This window comes from Lithobates pipiens, unplaced genomic scaffold, assembly GCF_037356315.1.
Source record: "Lithobates pipiens isolate NorthernLeopardFrog02 unplaced genomic scaffold, aLitPip1_a1.2 Scaffold_6, whole genome shotgun sequence".
NCBI lineage: Eukaryota > Metazoa > Chordata > Amphibia > Anura > Ranidae > Lithobates > Lithobates pipiens.
In genome coordinates, this window is record NW_027507881.1 from 3,592,419 (window position 1) to 3,610,421 (window position 18,003).

The following is an 18,003-nucleotide window of genomic DNA, read 5'->3' on the forward strand; positions in this document are numbered from 1 at the left end:
CACCCCGCAGGAGTTGTGGAGGGACATGGAACAACAGACCGATGAGTGGTTGGTGGCAGTGAGCCTCAAGCCTGGCCTGGTGGTATGCAATAATGGACGAAATCTCATAGCAGCTCTGGGCCTAGCCAGTTTGACGCACATCCCTTGCCTGGCACATGTGCTGAACTTGGTGGTCCAGAGGTTCCTTAAAAATGACCCCCATATGCCAGAGCTGCTGCAGAAAGTGCGGGCTGTCTGTGCGCACTTTCGGCTCTCTCACCCTGCTGCTTCTCGCCTGTCAGCGCTGCAGCGTAACTTCGGCCTTCCCGCTCACCGCCTCATATGTGACGTGCCCACAAGGTTGAACTCCACCTTTCACATGCTGGCCAGACTGTGTGAGCAGCAGCAGGCGATAGTGGAGTTTCAGTTGCAGCACACACGCGTGAGTCGCTCTGCGGAACAGCACCACTTCACCACCAATAACTGGGCCTCCATGTGAGACCTGTGTGCCTTGCTGCGCTGTTTTGAGTACTCCACCAACATGGCCAGTGCAGATGATGCCGTTCTCAGCGTTACTATCCCAGTTCTATGCCTCCTTGAAAAAACGCTTCGGGCGATGATGGAAGAGGATGTGGCACAGGAGGAGGAGGAGGAAGAGGGATTATTTGCAAGGCTTTCAGGGCAGTCATTCACAAGTGGCTATGAGGGTGGGTTCCTGCACCAACAAACACCAGGTACACAATTGTCCGGCAGCAAGGGCACAGTTCTGGAGGATGACGAGGTGGAGGATGAGGAGGAGGAGATGGAGGAGGAGGAGGATCCATGTTCACGGCAGGGTGGCACCCAGACCACCACTAGTGCGTGGCTGGGGGGATACAGAGGACACAGACGATACACCTCCCACAGAGGACAGATTTTCGTTGCCTCTAGGCAGCCTGGCACACATGAGTGATTACATGCTACAGTTTATCCGCAACGACCACCGAGTTGCCCACATTCTAACTGGTGCTGATTACTGGGTGGCCACCCTGCTCGATACCCGTTACAAGGACAATGTACCGTCCTTAATTCCCTCACTGGAGCGTGACCGTAAGATGCGCGAGTACAATCGCACGCTGGTAGATGCGCTGCTGGTGGCATTCCCACCTGACAGCGGGGGTACGGTGGAAGCACAAGGCGAAGGCAGAGGAGGAGGAAGAGGTCGCCAACGCAGCCGGGGCACCACCAGCACCTTAGAAGGCAGGGTTAGCATGGCTGAAATGTGGAAAAGCTTTGTCAGCACGCCACAAGAACCAGCACCACCAGCTGAGATGGAACGTCTTAGCAGGAGGCAGCATTTCACCAACATGGTGGAGCAGTATGTGTGCACACGCTTACATGTACTGAATGACGGGTCTGCCCCCTTCAACTTCTGGGTCTCCAAATTGGGCACATGGCCTGAGCTTGCCCTTTACACCTCGGAGGTGCTGGCCTGCCCAGCAGCCAGTGTATTATCTGAACGTGTATTTAGCACGGCAGGGGGCGTTATCACAGACAAGCGCAGCCGCTTGTCCAGAGCCAATGTATCCATACCTTTTGCAGAATAGACATGTATACCGGTGTTCTGACAAAAACTGTCTGGCCATCGGATAGTGTCTGGCCCGAGGACAAGGAGATTCTGAAAATCTCGGAAGATGAACGGCATCTGCCCCGTGAGTGCAGGTTCAAGCCCCACCATCCAAGTGGACATACGGTAGCACATAGTAACAGGGCCCCTCATATGCTCGCTTCGCTCACCACACTTCGCTCGCCATGCTTCTGGCACAGCCTCGCTTCGCTCGGCTTGAACCTCGGATGGTGTGGCTTGAACCTGGACTCACCACGCAGCGCCGTTCGTCTTCGGAGATTTTCAAAATTCCCTTGTCCTACATACTGAGCAAACGCAGTACAGGGCGGACACTATCGACGGGGACAGAATTCGACACATCACCGGCCTTACCCAGCCATTGTTGTATTTTTGAACCAGTGTTGTCTACCTCGTCCTCCTCCACCGCCGATTCCACCTACACCGCCACATCCACCGCCACCTCAACCTCCTACTCCATATGGACCTTGTCCTCCTAGGTCAAGATTATAATTTTTTATTTTTTTTATTTCAAAATTTTATTTTCCCACTAGCTTATCCATTAAATTTAATAATTTTTCTTCCAGAAAGGGCGTATTCAAGTATCTTACAGGTGACCAGCATTTCAGGCTCCTACAAACTTCTGTCAGTCTGTCCATTTTTGCAGCTCACCCTCTCTAAGCCATCATAAAGGGTAGTTAGGGATGTTCCCTTTGGCACGACTACCAGGTTTTTGTCGTGTTTGTCTTCCTATCTCATACCCTTGGCACAGTTAACAGTTAGTGCTCTAGGCAGTTCCCTTTATTACGCTTACAGTGGGGATCGAAAGTTTGGGCACCCCAGGTAAAAATGTGTATTAATGTGCATAACGAAGCCAAGGAAAGATGGAAAAATCTCCAAATGGCATCAAATTACAGATTAGACATTCTTATAATATGTCAAAAAACGTTAGATTTTATTTCCATCATTTACATTTTCAAAATTACAGAAAACAAAAAAAAGGCGCCTGCAAAAGTTTGGGCACCCTGCAGAATTTATAGCATACACTGCCCCTTTGCAAAGCTGAGACCTGCCAGTGTCATGGATTGTTCTCAATCATCGTCTGGGAAGACCAGGTGATGTCAATCTCAAAGGTTTTAAATGGCCAGACTCATCTGACCTTGCCCCAACAATCAGCACCATGGGTTCTTCTAAGCAGTTGTCTAGAAAACTGAAAATAGTTGACGCTCACAAAGCTGGAGAAGGCTATAAGAAGATAGCAAAGCATTTTCAGATGTCAATATCCTCTGTTTGGAATGTAATTAAGAAATGGCAGTCATCAGGAACAGTGGAAGTTAAAGCAAGATCTGGAAGACCAAGAAAAATATCAGACAGAACAGCTTGCAGGATTGTGAGAAAAGCAATTCAAAACCCAAGTTTGACTGCACGATCCCTCCAGAAAGATCTGGAGTTGTGGTACACTATTACACTATAAAGAGATACTTGTACAAATATGGTCTTCATGGAAGAGTCATCAGAAGAAAACCTCTTCTACATCCTCACCACAAAAATCAGCGTTTGAACTTTGCAAATGAACATATAGACAAGCCTGAGGCATTTTGGAAACAAGTTCTGTGGACCGATGAGGTTAAAATAGAACTTTTTGGCCGGAATGAGCAAAGGTACGTTTGGAGAAGAAAGGGCACAGAATTTAATGAAAAGAACCTCTGTCCAACTGTTAAGCATGGGGGTGGATCAATCATGCTTTGGGGTTGTATTGCAGCCAGTGGCACAGGGAACATTTCACGAGTAGAAGGAAAAATGGATTCAATAAAATTTCAGAAAATTTTGGATGGTAACTTGATGCCATCTGTGAAAAAGCTGAAGTTAAAGAGAGGATGGCTTCTACAAATGGATAATGATCCTAAACACACCTCAAAATCCACGGGGGATTACATCAAGAGGCGTAAACAGAAGGTTTTGCCATGTCCTTCACAATCTCCTTACCTCAACATTATTGAAAATCTATGGACAGACCTTAAAAGAGCAGTGCGTGACAGACAGCCCAGAGATCTCAAAGAACTGGAACACTTTTGTAAGGAAGAATGGGCAAAGATACCTCAAACAAGAATTGAAAGACTCTTGGCTGGCTACAAAAAGCGTTTACAAGCTGTGATACTTGCCAAAGGGGGCAGTACAAGATATTAACTCTGCAGGGTGTCCAAACTTTTGAAGACGCCATTTTTTTGTTTTCTGTCATTTTGAAAGTGTAAATGATGGAAATAAAATCTGATGTTTTTTGACATATTATAAGAATGTCTAATCTGTAATTTGATGCCATTTGGAGATTTTTCCATCTTTCCTTGGCTTCGTTATGCACATTAATACACATTTTTACCTGGGGTGCCCAAACTTTTGATCCCCACTGTACAACGTCCCCATGATTAGAATATAGGAACAAGCCAGGGGTTTGGGGTCTCATTACCGTACCACAGTAACGGTGTTGGATTAAGTATTCGTCCTTCTCTGCAATATTCCTCTGGTCAGCTCTTTCTGTCTTCCCCATGCATCCTCTTACTATGAACAGTTTGTTCTCATGTCCAGGTTTACCTTCCATATCAAGCTCATATCCTAAATCCTTTACTGGATATTTGTCGCAATCGAAGGCTACTTTCTGGGTCCCGAACAGGGGGTGCCTTCTTTTTTCATCAGGTACATGGGGCGCTGGAGTTCCTCTTGTTTTAGTAGCTTCATACGTAATCGCCCTTTTTTGGTAGCTTTCGCTGTTTTCTGGATGAATGGCTGTTGCTGGCCCTTCATTGAAACTTTCACATCACACCTACTTTGTGTCTCTTGTTGCCCTCTTTTAGGCATACTGACCAGCTAGGTCAAGGCACACATCAGTTCTTGGTAGTTAGGATTATCGCATTTCCAAGTGAAGACTCTGACTACAAGGTTGAAGGCTGGCCGCAGGCTAGCCTGGATTTGTAGGAGTCTGAGGGCTATATATCTCTCCTCCTCCTCCATCAGATCCTTCATCGGATCATTTCTGGGTTCCGAATGCCACCCACCCTCCCCTATACTTTCATTGTTTCATTTACATTTCATTCATATTCATTCCGGGTATGCCCTCTTTTAGGCATACTGACCAGCTAGGCCAAGGCACATCTCAGGTCTTGGTAGTTAGTATTATCGCATTTCCAAGTGCAGACTCTGATTACAAATGTGTATATATAGTATGTGATCCAGACCAAAGCAGTCGCTCTGTCACATTATATGTACAGGAGTCGGTCCACAACTGGTTATACTTTATGATTCTTTGCCACAAGGGCTTTTTGTTCCCTATCGACCCACCTCCCCATAAGATGACTAGCTGTCCTTACCTTATGTAAAACAGGGAACTCCGCTTTTCTTACCTGGGTGTAACCATATAGATTCAGCAGCTGGGCCATTTGGAGAGTGGTGTCAGAATTGAGATCTCCAATGAAACCAGCCAGGGCACCCCGCTCCATACAGGAATAATTTGGAGCTTCCTTTGTATGTCCAGACAATATCTGTAGAACATCTTTTATAGCTTTATTCACATATCCACAAGAATCATACACATGGTATCCCAGAGTTATGTTGGGAAGAATATCTGGATTGCTGTTTATCTCATCAATAGCAAATATAAAAGCCAGGAGATGTCTGTATTCTCTCCGGTAAACCCTGCAGAAAATGGATAGTTTTTCATTGGTCTACAGCACAAGGATTCAAGCAGAAGTTCTCTATAGCAAAACGTACAACACATTTCAACTACAGATCTATTGTGGGATTGGTGGTCCTGTGTATTGCTCTGTGAAACATATTGTAGAATTAATTCATTTCTGTATTTATATGAATTATAGGAGTGGTTGGCAATTTAGGAGGAACAGAGGACCTATGTAGCTCCTGAAATCACCAAGTAGCTGCACAGAATATTCAGTATACAGTATGCAATTGTACAGAAGAAGGCCAGAGAATGAAGAATTACTAGAAGAAAGGGCCAGAGACTACAGACTTTGCTACAGGACTGCTTGGGTCCTGCAGACATGTTGTAAGAGACCATCAAAGATTGGGGCTAGAGATAAGAAAATCTTCCTGAGTTTGAGGGCTAATAAACAAGCTATTGGCAAACAAAAGGCATGGGAGGCAAGTACCAATACCATAATAGAAAAAAAAAAAATCATAAATATTACTGCCAATGCTAAATATAACAGCTTCCTTTCTAGCTGGTTCTTAGGAAATCAAGAGTTGTCAACATAATTTGTTTCATCGCTCGATCGTGTTGGTGGGTTGGATCTGAAACATTTGACAAAACCGATTAATATACTTACCTTTTGGGATTGTTCTTAATTTTTAAATAAAGGACTTTTCAAAAAATGTGGTGTGTCTTATTTCTTCACTTTCTCTATGAATACAGAGGTGTGCTGTGTACACCTTACTCATTCACATGGGGGTATGGCCTGTATCTGGGGTTTCCTATTTGCAAAAAGCCCCCAGCATGCAGACCCCCACAACCATCAGACCAGGGTTGTAGAAATTAGGCTCTTGTCCTCAACATTGTGCTGCTTTGGTGCCTCCATGTTGAAGGCATGTAGCCTTGTATATGTAGCACCGGTACTCCTAATGAGTATGCGCTATGTCTGCAAATCTAGTTTTTGCCCAAAACTGTAGTTAAGTTTGGGGGTTAATTGTGCTGAATTATGCTTTGGCATCAGTTTGGCTGGGCTGTATTAAGGTTCTGCCTGGTCATAGGTGGGGTTTGCACCTGTGAGAGGCCTTAGAACACAGTCTGGTTGGACGCATTGGGTACCAATCTCTCTCTCAGAGCCAATCAGTGGGAGTTTGTCTCGCTGTGTATTCCGGGAGGGGGTACTTAAGGTGCTGAAGTCATGTGGTTCTGGGTTCCGGTCCAGAAGTTGTTGCTGACTCTGTGGTCCTGGTCCTCCTGACCAGCCCCCAGGGGCCCTCATGGCCTGGGGTGCTGATCCATCCATTTCAGAGCCTCGGAACTGGCTAGTCCGAGGCACAGTAACTGGAAGGAGGATTCTAAGGTGTTCCGGTGATGTCTGGGGTTTGGAGAGGCCCAGCAACTCTACATGCAACTAGGGGAGGACTCTTCAGTAAGAGGGCCACGCACAATGCTGGCTGCTCAGTAAGAGCCTGGAAGCTGAGCTGAGCTGGCATGGAGATTGATTGAATCCGCATTTCTTACGGCATCACTGGACCGGCTAAAAGATTCTGGTACAGTAAGAAAAGTTCCTACTTCTATCCTTCTGGTTACAATTAAGTTCTTCAAACAAGTCTGTGTGAGAGACTTTGCAAAGCTAGAATTACCTGTTGGCTGCTAAATCCAAGCTCAAGGATTTATCCAACAGTTAAAGAGTCCAGTTGCGAGTGGCTATTCCCTGGATTATGTACAGAGAGAGACTTTTATTGAAGTCAGCAGTTCCGAGCACCTGAGCTAAACTCTACCCTGATATCCTCTATTCCCAACTTAGAGACTGAGTTTGTTCAACTGTTTTATGCAAAATAAAAATCCTGCCAAGGAATTCAAGTGTCGGTCTGTACAATTACTGGGTTATCAACCCTGGGAACCCTAGACAAGAATAATGAGTACGAGCTGGTGGAGGTAATCGGTAAGCCCAGAAAAATTCAGCTGCTCCTTCTGGGGTAAGTGCTACATATAGTTCAGAAGGGAAGACTGATTACTGATATCACTTTCACTGGCTTGACATGATCATTTAAGTTTCAGGTGTTGATTTTGGGTGTAACCACATGCAGACCCAAATGGTCTGATATGGATATGTAGGGGGAGGTCACATGCCATTTTTATTGTGTGGTCCCTCTTGACATCCATATCTGACCCAAATCAAGGATAAGGGACTCTATATTTCCATGAGGAAAATCACACACTTTGTTTTGTGTGGGGTGACCTATTAGCATCTATATCAGACCCTCACCTAGGATAAGAGTCTGGTATGGGATAGGCAAATCCCCAGATGTTTGTTCACAAACAGAGGTAGGTGGCTGAAGCTGTAATTTTCCAGCAACGTAAACAATGTTGCCATAGGTTGTAGGTTAATGTTGCCATAATAGGTTGTATAATTCATGCAGGTGCACCACTTCTCAGGCATGGTCAGGCTATCCCCAAAGCATGTTAGTGATTTTTTTTCCTGCTCACTTTGCCTTTGTTAACTCAAAGAGTCTTTTTGAGCCCACCCACAGTTTTTCAGTTTCTGTCGTTAATAACAAAACAATCCTCCCATGTTGTAGCGTTTAGGAGAAGGGGAGGCCTTCTATAATTTAGCAAAAAAAAAACTGTTCAATGGGTATTTTTCTGTAACTGCATTGTCTTTAATCCTTTCACTTGCAAAGCCACTTTTGTGTGCAATGTTAAAATGTTAAGTTCATTTAACGGCTCTCCACCCGGCCACCGCACATAAATGGTTGGGTGGGAGCTTTGCTGTTCTGACTGGACTCACTTTCACATTCCATAAGAAAATGTGCCTAGCGCCGACTCTAGACTGCGCAGTGGCACAATCCTGTGATGGCTGTGTCCCTCGAACACAGCACATCACAGATCAGGATATGGGTACTGTTATTGTCCCACCTGATCACATGATGGCTGTGTCCAATCACAGCCTACACACAGTATAAACAGTGACCCCTGTTTCTGTTTCAGCTCTCCCCGCTGAGCTCAGTGAGAACTCAGTGCGAGGCGGAGAGGGGGATGCTGCAGCCTGTAACATTTTCTGTGTAGCTGATGATTTTAATGTTCAGCAATACAAAGTGATCACAGACTGCAGCCATCCCACACCAGAGCACCAAGCACCATCTGTCCCTGTCCAAGTGTCCCATCAACATCTGTACCAGTGTACAAAACATCTGTCACAGTGTACTAGTGTCCTATCAATATCTGTCACAGTGTACCAGCGCACAAAAACATCTGAAATAATGTTCTATTGCAACATCAACATCTGTTGTTGAACCTAGTGGAACGGAAATATCTGTTATTGTCTGCCAGTGAATGATCAACATCTGTCACAGTGTACAAGTGCACAAAAACATCTGTCACAGAATGCCAATGTCCCAGCAATAAAAAAATAAAGCATTGAAAGTACCTCCGTGCTCGTGTGCAAAGGCAAACGCACACGCTGGTCCTGTACGCATACATAAACAGCGTTAGCACCACACATGTGAGGCATTGCAGCACAAACATCAGAGTGAGAGCAATAATTCTAGCATCAGACCTCCTCTGTAAGTCTAAAGTGATAATCTGTAAATGCTTATAAAGCGTCGCCTATGAATATTTTTAAATACTAATGTTTGGTGCCATTTCACAAGCATTCAGAATTTTTAAAGCATGACACGTTTGGTATCTATTCACTCGGCACAACACCATATTTTACATTTTACCCCAAAAAATTGTTGATTATATTGTGTTTGTCTGCATTAAAATTCATAAAAATTTATTTTTGCGTCAGTGTGTAAAATCGCATTTAAAAAAACTGCTGCGCAAATACCACGGCACAACATTTTTTAAAACTCACCATTATTATCTATTATCTAGGGCCTCCGCTGAACAATCTATAATGTTTGGGGGTTCTAAGTAATTTTCTAGCAAAAATACAGATTTTTACTTGTAAACAAAAAGTGTCAGAAGAAAGCCTGGTCTTAAAGTGTATAATGGGTGAAGGTGCTCCTTGGATGTTGGGCCTCTCTATGTGGCCAGGCTGTGGAAAAGTCCCACAAATGTGATATCACCATACTCAAGACGAGTAGCAGAATGTATTTTGGGGTGTAGTTGCAAGTTTGCCGTGTAAGAGAAATAACCTGTTAAGATTAAATTTTTTGTGAAAAAAATATATTTAATTTCTTCAATTTCCAAACAATTGTGGAAAAAAAAACACAAAAAAAACTCACCATGACTTTTACTAAATACATTGGAATGTGTATTTTTCAAATATGGGTCATTAGGGGATATTTGTACTGTCTTGGCATGTAAGGCCCCTTTCAAACATGCTGTTTGTCTGTTTTTTCATCCATCTGTTGACGGATAGACATGTGCATTTCGTTTTGTTCCAAATTGATATTTTTATATTATTTGGACATGCGGATGCATCCAAATTACCGAATTACAATGCTAACGAATTCAACCGAATTCGGACGAAATTCGAATCAAATTAGAAAAATTACATTTTGTGATCCGACTTTGGGGCCACGTATCTCGAGGTCACTTATATCTAGAAACCCCAAATTAGGTATGAAAACCTAGCACTACAACATATCCAAATTTGGGGTTTCTAGCATCAAGTGACCCCAAGATACGTGGCCTCAAAGTTGGGTCACAAAATGTCAAGCACTTTTCTGCAGCAGAGAATTACATTTTGCGACCCGACTTTGGGGCCACACATCTTGGGGTCACTTATAGCTAGAAACACCAAATTTTGTATGCAAACACAATAGAACTAGCACTACAACATTTCCAAATTGTCCAAAGTAACCTCAAGATACATGGCCATAAAGTCGGGTTGCAAAATATTTTTTGAATCCGGTTGAAATAGTTTCGAATGCGGTTGAAATAATGTCGAATCATGTTGAAATCATTTCGAATCCGGTAGAAATATTTTCGAATTTGGTTGAAATATTTTCGAATGTGACCGATTTTTAAAATTCGGTAGAAAACGAAACGAAATCCGAAAACTAATTTAACAAATTTAACGAATATAACTAAACAAAATTAATTAATTAACAAATTAAACCAAAACTAAACTAAACAATTTTTTTTCCTTTTGCACATGTCTATTGACGGATGAAAAACAGACATCAATGCATCTCTATGAAAAAATGGATATAAATAGATGATCATCCATTTATATCCATTTACATCCACATCTGTCAACATCCATTTTGTTTTTTTTTAAACTGATCAAAACTCTATTTTTCCTCCGTTGAAAAAAATGGATGGGATGAAAAATGGATGTAAACTGACAAACAGTCAATTTTCCATCCATTTTTGCATTTGTAGTGGATGTAAAAAAAAACTGATGCGCACTTGATGAAAACGAATGAGCAGCTGATGAAAAAAAACGTTGAGCAGCTGATGAAGAATGAATGAATACTTCATCTGTTTTGACTGAACTGATGAAATGAATGGTCCGCATGTGTGAAAGGGGCCTAAAGCCTCATACACACGATTAGATTTTCGGATGGCCATTCGTCCGTTTTGCGCTGCATGCTAGTCTCATGTTGAAAGTGAAGAGGTTACTCACTGTATGACAATTCTCGTACGACAGAATAAAACTTCAGAAGTGATGTAATGTGTTGGCTGGTTTTGTATGTATTCTTTCATTTCTGAGCATGCGTAGTCTTGCTCTTATGATTTTTTTCGGATAAAAACATACTAATTATACGAAAATCGGACGTTGTGTTCACGTACAATTAAAATTTTATAGTCTGCACATCCAGCTTTTGTTGTACAAAAAAAATCGGAATTGGTTGTCGAAAGCACCGTACTAACAATCTGAAAATCGACAGATGGTTCGTCGGATGAAATTTTACTTCCAATTTTCACATCGTGTGTACAGGGCTTTAGTGAGAAAAGAAAGGGTGAGATTGCGCTATGGAATGACAGTGGAGTGATAGTAGAATAATAATGGGTAAGAGCTGCCTCTACTTGATATGCCCCCCCAGTTGGATGGGGCCTATTGAAGTGTGAAAAGAAAATTGGGTAGAATTGCTCCTGATGACCTGCGTGACAAAACCGGTAGGGCGTGGCCATAAGGACGTGACCTCTCTATAGTAAACCGCAGTGGCCGGCAGTGGAAGTTTTTTATACATTGCGAGCACACCATTTATGATATGTGAGTAATTTTCTTCTTCTAATAAATACATTATAAAGACATACTACACTATGGACTTCCTTCTTTTTCTATGAACCATATGAATGAGAGCTTTATCTGTGGATGACAAACCAGACTCCCAGGGGGGCGCCAAAGAGTGGCACAGGGGCTAACACTGTGGAGGCAATTTTGCCCCAGTGGGGCTAAGGATCTGGTGAGCGCCATAGAATTTAATTTCACCAAAGCGCACCGGGAATTTGCTTTGAAATTTTGCACAAGTCACCACTTGGAAATAAAATATTGTTTGTGAACTGTTTTGCATATTATAAAGCATTTGCCTATATTTCCACACTCATAGGAAAAGAAATTGGAGGATCTGAACTTTTTGCACATTATAATTCACTTGTTAATTTTAACAATTTTTTTTTTTTTTTTTTCATTTTTCATCAGTTTTTTTGGCACAATCACTGGTACGGGTTATAAATGTTGATTAATGGTGTTATAATGGTTTATAACGCTTAGGAATTTTCACACACATATCTATATATATATATATATATATATATATTTATTTATTTATTTTTCATAAGGAAAAAGGTGCACTTGAAATTTATAACAGCACGGGGCCCTTGCTAAAGGGCATGTATATTAATAATTTAATAATTTTTTAAGCATTTCACACAGCAGCAATTTCACAGCACCAATGATTATAGGATTTTGTGAGTTGAAATTTATAGTTGATTTAAAGGTATAGCGCCAATTCTACCCAATTTTCTTTTCACAGGGCTTTAGTGCCTCAAAAAAATGAGAGGCTATCCATAGATCAGGTGTGATCAATTTTCAATGATTGGCACCATAGCTTGTAGACTCTATAACTTTCACAAAGACCAAATAATATACACTGATTTGGGTTATTTTTTCCAAAGCAATCTAGCAGTATAAATTTTGGTCAACATTTATAAGAAAAAAATACTCATTTGCAACATTTTATAAAATAAACAAAGAAAAACATGCTTTAAAAAATGTTTTTTTTTTCTAAATTGTTGGTATTTTTTCAAATATTTGGGTATTTTTTCATTCATAGCACAAACAAAAAAAACCCAGTGGTGATTAAATACCACCAAAAGTAAACTCTGATGCCCTGTACACACGATCAGTCTTTCCAAAACAAAACCGTGGATTTTTATTCAAAGGTTGTTGGCTCAAACTTGTCTTGCATACACACAGTCACACAAATGCTGGCCAACAGTTACGAACATAGTGATGTACAAGACGTATGGTGAGCCGATAAAAAGGAAGTTCAATAGTCAAGCGCCACCCTTTGGGCTTCTTCTGATAATGGTGTGTTTGGTGAGCATTGATTCTGAGCATGCGTGGACTTTTGTGCGACGGACTTGTGTACACACGATCGGAAAGTCCAACAACAGCAGGCTTTCCACCAACAAGCACACATCCAACATTTGTTGTCGGAAAATAGGATAGTGTGTACGCGGAATTATTGTGTGAGCCTTGGTTTACATTGCAGCAATTTGGCATGTGATTTGACATGCCAAATTGCATACAAAATCGGCGGCTATTACCTGCATCCCACCGTCCAAATCGGTGCGATGCCTCATTTGCTGCACAGCACCAATTCCCAAAAGTAGTTTCTGTGCTACTTTTAGCAACTTCGGGGTGCGATTTCAATAGACATCTGTACAGAAACCCACACAAATGTCTCTGAAATCATCCCCGAAGTCGGGGCTGACATGCAAGAATGAAATTTTGAGTTCAGCTGAATTCCCGCTGTCAGTGTGAACCTAGGCTGAAACAAATTATAATATGGGTACAGTGTTGCATGACTAATTAATTATAATTTAAAGTGTGAAAGTGCTGAAAATTAAAGAGGAAGTAAACCCTGATGAGTTTACTTCCTCTTTGATTCCCTGCAAAGGTAAAGCATAATGGACTACTATGCATCACATCGCATCGCATCGCATCGCATAGTAGTCCATTATGTGTCACTTACCTGACACAGGAGCCAGAAAAGTCACCGCTGTCCCCTGTAGTTCCAAGCGTCCATCTTCTTGGTGGGTCTCGCTGCTCCGGTGCTGTGATTCGCCGGAGCAGCGATGACGTCACTCACCGATCTGCGGCTTGCCCAGTGCGCGGCTGCGCACCGATGTCTACGGCGCATGCACCATAGACAGCGGTGGCTGTCTTCAGGTAAATATCTCCTAAACCGTATAGGTTTAGGAGATATTTCTTGGACCTACAGGTAAGCCTTAATTTAGGCTTACCTGTAGGTCAAAGTGGTTTGTAAGGATTTACAACCATTTTAACCTGGGCAGGAAGCGCGTGACAGTGTCCGGTGTTGAAGTGATTAAATCCCCTTACCCCCCCCCCCCCACAACAATATACATTTTCTGGAAAAAATAAGACCCTGCAGAAAAAAAAATGGCTGTAGTTTCAATTTTTTTTATATTAGTGGAGCTGTTTATCAAATCTTCAGTAATACTCACACTGCACTTTTATATATTTCATTGAACTTAGCGGATATAAGATATCACTCAGTTCTCAGGCCAAATATGATCATAAAAATGCTTTCACAGAGATATGCTGTGCACAAGATCAGAATAGCACACATTCATTAGAATTTCACCGAACTAGCAAATAGGAAATCACAGGTAACTAATACATTTCACAAAATATCTGGCCATCAGAAATATGAACATTATTTAATGTTATTGTGGTTTCTTATAGTGCATGTCCAACCAAAACCTTTTTTTTTCTTTTGGATAGAGTAGGGATTAGGAGGCCTGTCTATTGCTACCACTATCCAGGGCTTTGTAGGAAAGATTTCCCCTCACTTCCTGGTCTTTGTGAAAGTTATAGAGTCCACAAGCTATGGTGCCAATATCTGAAAATTGATCACACCTAAAGTACTGACTGCCTATCTCATTTATTGGGACCCTAGCATGCCAGAAAAGTACAAATACCCCCCAAATGACCCCTTTTTGTAAAGTAGACAGTCCAAGGTATTTAGTAAGAGGCATGATGAGGTTTTTAAAGTTGTATTTTTTTCCAACAATTCTTTTCAATATCAAGATTGTTTTTCTTTTTTTCCACAAAATTGTCATATTAGCAGGTTATTTCTAACACACAGCATATGCATAGCACAAATTACACTCAAAACACATTCTGCTGTTACTCCCGAGTATGGCGATACCACATATGTGAGACTTTTACACAGTGTGGCCACATGCAGAGGCCCAACATGCAGGGAGCACCTTCAGGCGTTCTGGAGAACCCAGGACAATTCTGACATTTCTCTCCTACATGTAAAAATCATCATTTATTTTCTAGAAAATTACATAGAACCCTAAAACATTATATATGTTTTTTTTTTTTATCAGAGACCCTAGAGAATACAATGGCAGTCATTGCAACTTTTTATCTCGCACAGTATTTGCGCAGCAATTTTTCAAATGCATTTTTTTTTAAAAAAAGCTTTTGTGCTTTAAAAAAAACAAAGCAGTAAAGTTAGTCCAATGTTTTTGCATAATGTGAAAGATGAAGTAAATAGATACCTAACATGTCACCCTTCAAAATTGAACATGCTCGTGGAATGGAGCCAAACTTCACTACTTAAAAATCCCCATAGGCGACGCTTTAACATTTTTTGCTGGTTACATGTTTTGAGTTTCAGAGGAGGTCTAGGGCCAAAATTATTGCTCTCGCTCTAACGTTCGCAGCGATACATCACATGTGTGGTTGGAACACCGTTTTCATATGTGGGCGGGACTTACATATGCGTTTGCTTCTGCATGCGAGCACATGGGGACAGTGGCACTTTAAATTTCGTTTTATTTTATTTATTTTAGTTTGACGCTTTTTTACCAAAAATAAATGTTTTGATCACTTTTTTCCTATTACAAGGAATGCAAACATCCCTGTTGTAATAGAAATATGGCATGACAGGTCCTCTTTACAGTGAGATATGGGGTCAATAAGACCCTGCATCTCACCTCTAGGCTGAGAAGCCTGAAATAAAAAAAAATAATCCTGGCTTCGATCATATCGGTGAGTCGGTAGAAGCACCGGAGGGTGGCAAGAGGGGGGAGACCCCTCTTGCCTCCCATAAGAATGATCAGGCAATGGAAGAGCCACTATGTTCATTCTTATGGTGTAGGGAATCTCAGGCTGAAAAAGCTGATATCTGAAGGATGCCTGTAGCTGCAGGCATCATTCAGATATCCTCGCACAAAGTCAAGGACGTCATATGACGGCCGGCAGGCGGGAAGTGGTTAAAACACATTTTTTTCACACAAAGTTGTCAATTTATACAATATTTCTAACACATAGCATGTACATACCAAAAATGACATCCCAAAATATATTCTCCTACTCCTCCTGAGTACGGCGATACCACATGTGTGAGACCGCCACAGCCTGGCCACATACAGAGGCCGAGTACACCTGAGTACGGCTGAGCATGGCTGAGTATGGCTGAGCATGGCCGAGTATGGTTGAGTATGGCAGAGTATGGCTGGGTATCACTGAGTATTGCAGAGTATGGCAGGGTATGGCAGGGTATGGCAGAGTAGTGCAGAGTATGGCAGGGTATGGCAGGGTATGGCAGGGTATGGCAGAGTATTGCAGAGTATGGCAGGGTATGGCAGGGTATGGCAGAGTATGGCAGAGTATGGCAGGGTATGGCAGGGTATGGCAGAGTATGGCAGGGTATTGCAGAGTATTGCAGGGTATGGCAGGGTATTGCAAAGTATGGCAGGGTATTTCAGAGTATGGCAGGGCATTGCAGAGTATTGCAGGGTATTGCAGGGTAAGGCAGGGTATGACAGGGTATTGCCGAGCGTGGAGGGATGGCTGAGCATGGATGGATGTGACTGCAATTATCACAGAGCAGCACTGTGGGCACTACAGATCTAGCCCACAGCGCTGCTGCCATCTGTTCTCTCCCCCTCTCCGCTCACACTACACCGAGCGGTTGCGTGCCTCAGGGGGCACGTGAGAGCAGGATTCTGTATGCCCTCCCAGAGTTATCCAACCACCCTGTAGCTGTCATTCGGCTATGGGGCGGTTGGGAAGTAGTTAAAGACTCATTTGTACCTGTGCATCATGGCAGAAATGCACACTTTAACACATGCTACAATAATGCATGGCAAACTACCTTCTCTATGGGCAGGGCAATGCGGTGTCATTCATTGTGAACTGCCCCCCCAATACATTGTACAGAAGATACCTACACTCAACACACCTCTAGGAACCATAATACACATACCATGCTCTGCAATGTTCTGCCTTATAAAAAAAAAGGGTCATACATGCCTATTAATTCATTGCAGTGCAATGGCAGCTATTCATAATTAATAAATATGTGCATTAACATATGGCAATGGAACGCTTGTGTGTGAAAGGGCCATACATGGCTTTCATTAACAGATTGAAGGATATGGTTTAATTTCACAATTATGAAGCTGAACAGACTGAATGAATCCTGCACATTATCACACAAATCTCAAAGACACAGCTCTGTAGATCAGATTGGAAGTTTTGCATATCAGTTTCTTCATATTTCACTTACGCTGAACACATGAGATTTGTAATAAGACTTCCCTTCTGATGCCACCGTGTCACTACAGAATGTACAGAGAATATCCCTCCTATAATGATGTCTCCATCCTGAGAATACTTGTACTCAAATGTATAATTCTTCATAGTCATATCACAGCGGTGAGCAGAGTTCTGGGTGTCAGATCCACAGGGGGTCACACACAAAGACAACAACCACAATATTCTAAGTAAATATCTGAAGACAACATGGCCGAGTCTCCTATAGACTCCAATCACTTCTTCCTCTTCTCCCACCTCATTATCACTGACAGCAGCCCAGGATGTTGACACTGATTTCATGGCTCAGCTGAAGGCTGTGAGAGTATCAGGTTTATAAAGAATAATTCTGTTATTTTTTACTGATGGACTGGAATATGAATCTGCATATAGAGTAGGAAAAAAAGGTAAAACATAAAATACACAGAATCCATCTTTGTCTGCACCATAGAAAGAGAAGGTTATAAAAATACCAATATGATATATTGTCCATGAAACAGTAAAAATGTGACGTTTGATGGCCAAGAATGCTATGTTTAATATTAATTATTATTATTATTATTATTATTATTATTATTATTATTCATAATATGATTATGCTATAAATACAAGTGTAGGGATGAGGTTCGGTAGCTAGCATAGATTTGTGTTGAATCCCTGGAATTCATAAAGTTTGTGAATCACAGACTTTTGGATAAAAAGCTTTCAGGTTCTTCAACAAAATAGGGAGCAACCTATAATGTAGTGCACAAGGAATGGATGAAGGAATGTATAACCTATGGGTCAATGAAAGGCTGGGGTCAGAGCAGCTACTGTATATTATCAGCGTTGTTTTGGACAGCTAACAATTCTATGTAGATAAATATTACATTTTTACAATATTACAATATTATATTTTTACATTTTTTGTCCCCTATGGCAGTGCATAAATCGGAATATGAATGTGTTACTGCCAATCTGCTCTTT

General features: G+C 41.9%; 1 protein-coding gene across 1 annotated transcript in view; it reads right to left on the reverse strand.

The window, feature by feature from the left end:
- LOC143958247 (vomeronasal type-2 receptor 26-like) overlaps positions 1-17,334 on the reverse strand; it is a 93,948-nt gene extending 76,614 nt beyond the window's left edge. The window contains exons 1-2 of the mRNA XM_077467766.1: positions 17,012-17,334; positions 4,978-5,269 (exon numbers count right to left, since the gene is read on the reverse strand). Coding sequence (XP_077323892.1) covers positions 4,978-5,269; positions 17,012-17,151 — 432 coding nt within the window. The 5' untranslated portion in view covers positions 17,152-17,334. The remainder of the gene's footprint in view (positions 1-4,977; positions 5,270-17,011) is intronic.
- Positions 17,335-18,003: the final 669 nt, after the last annotated feature.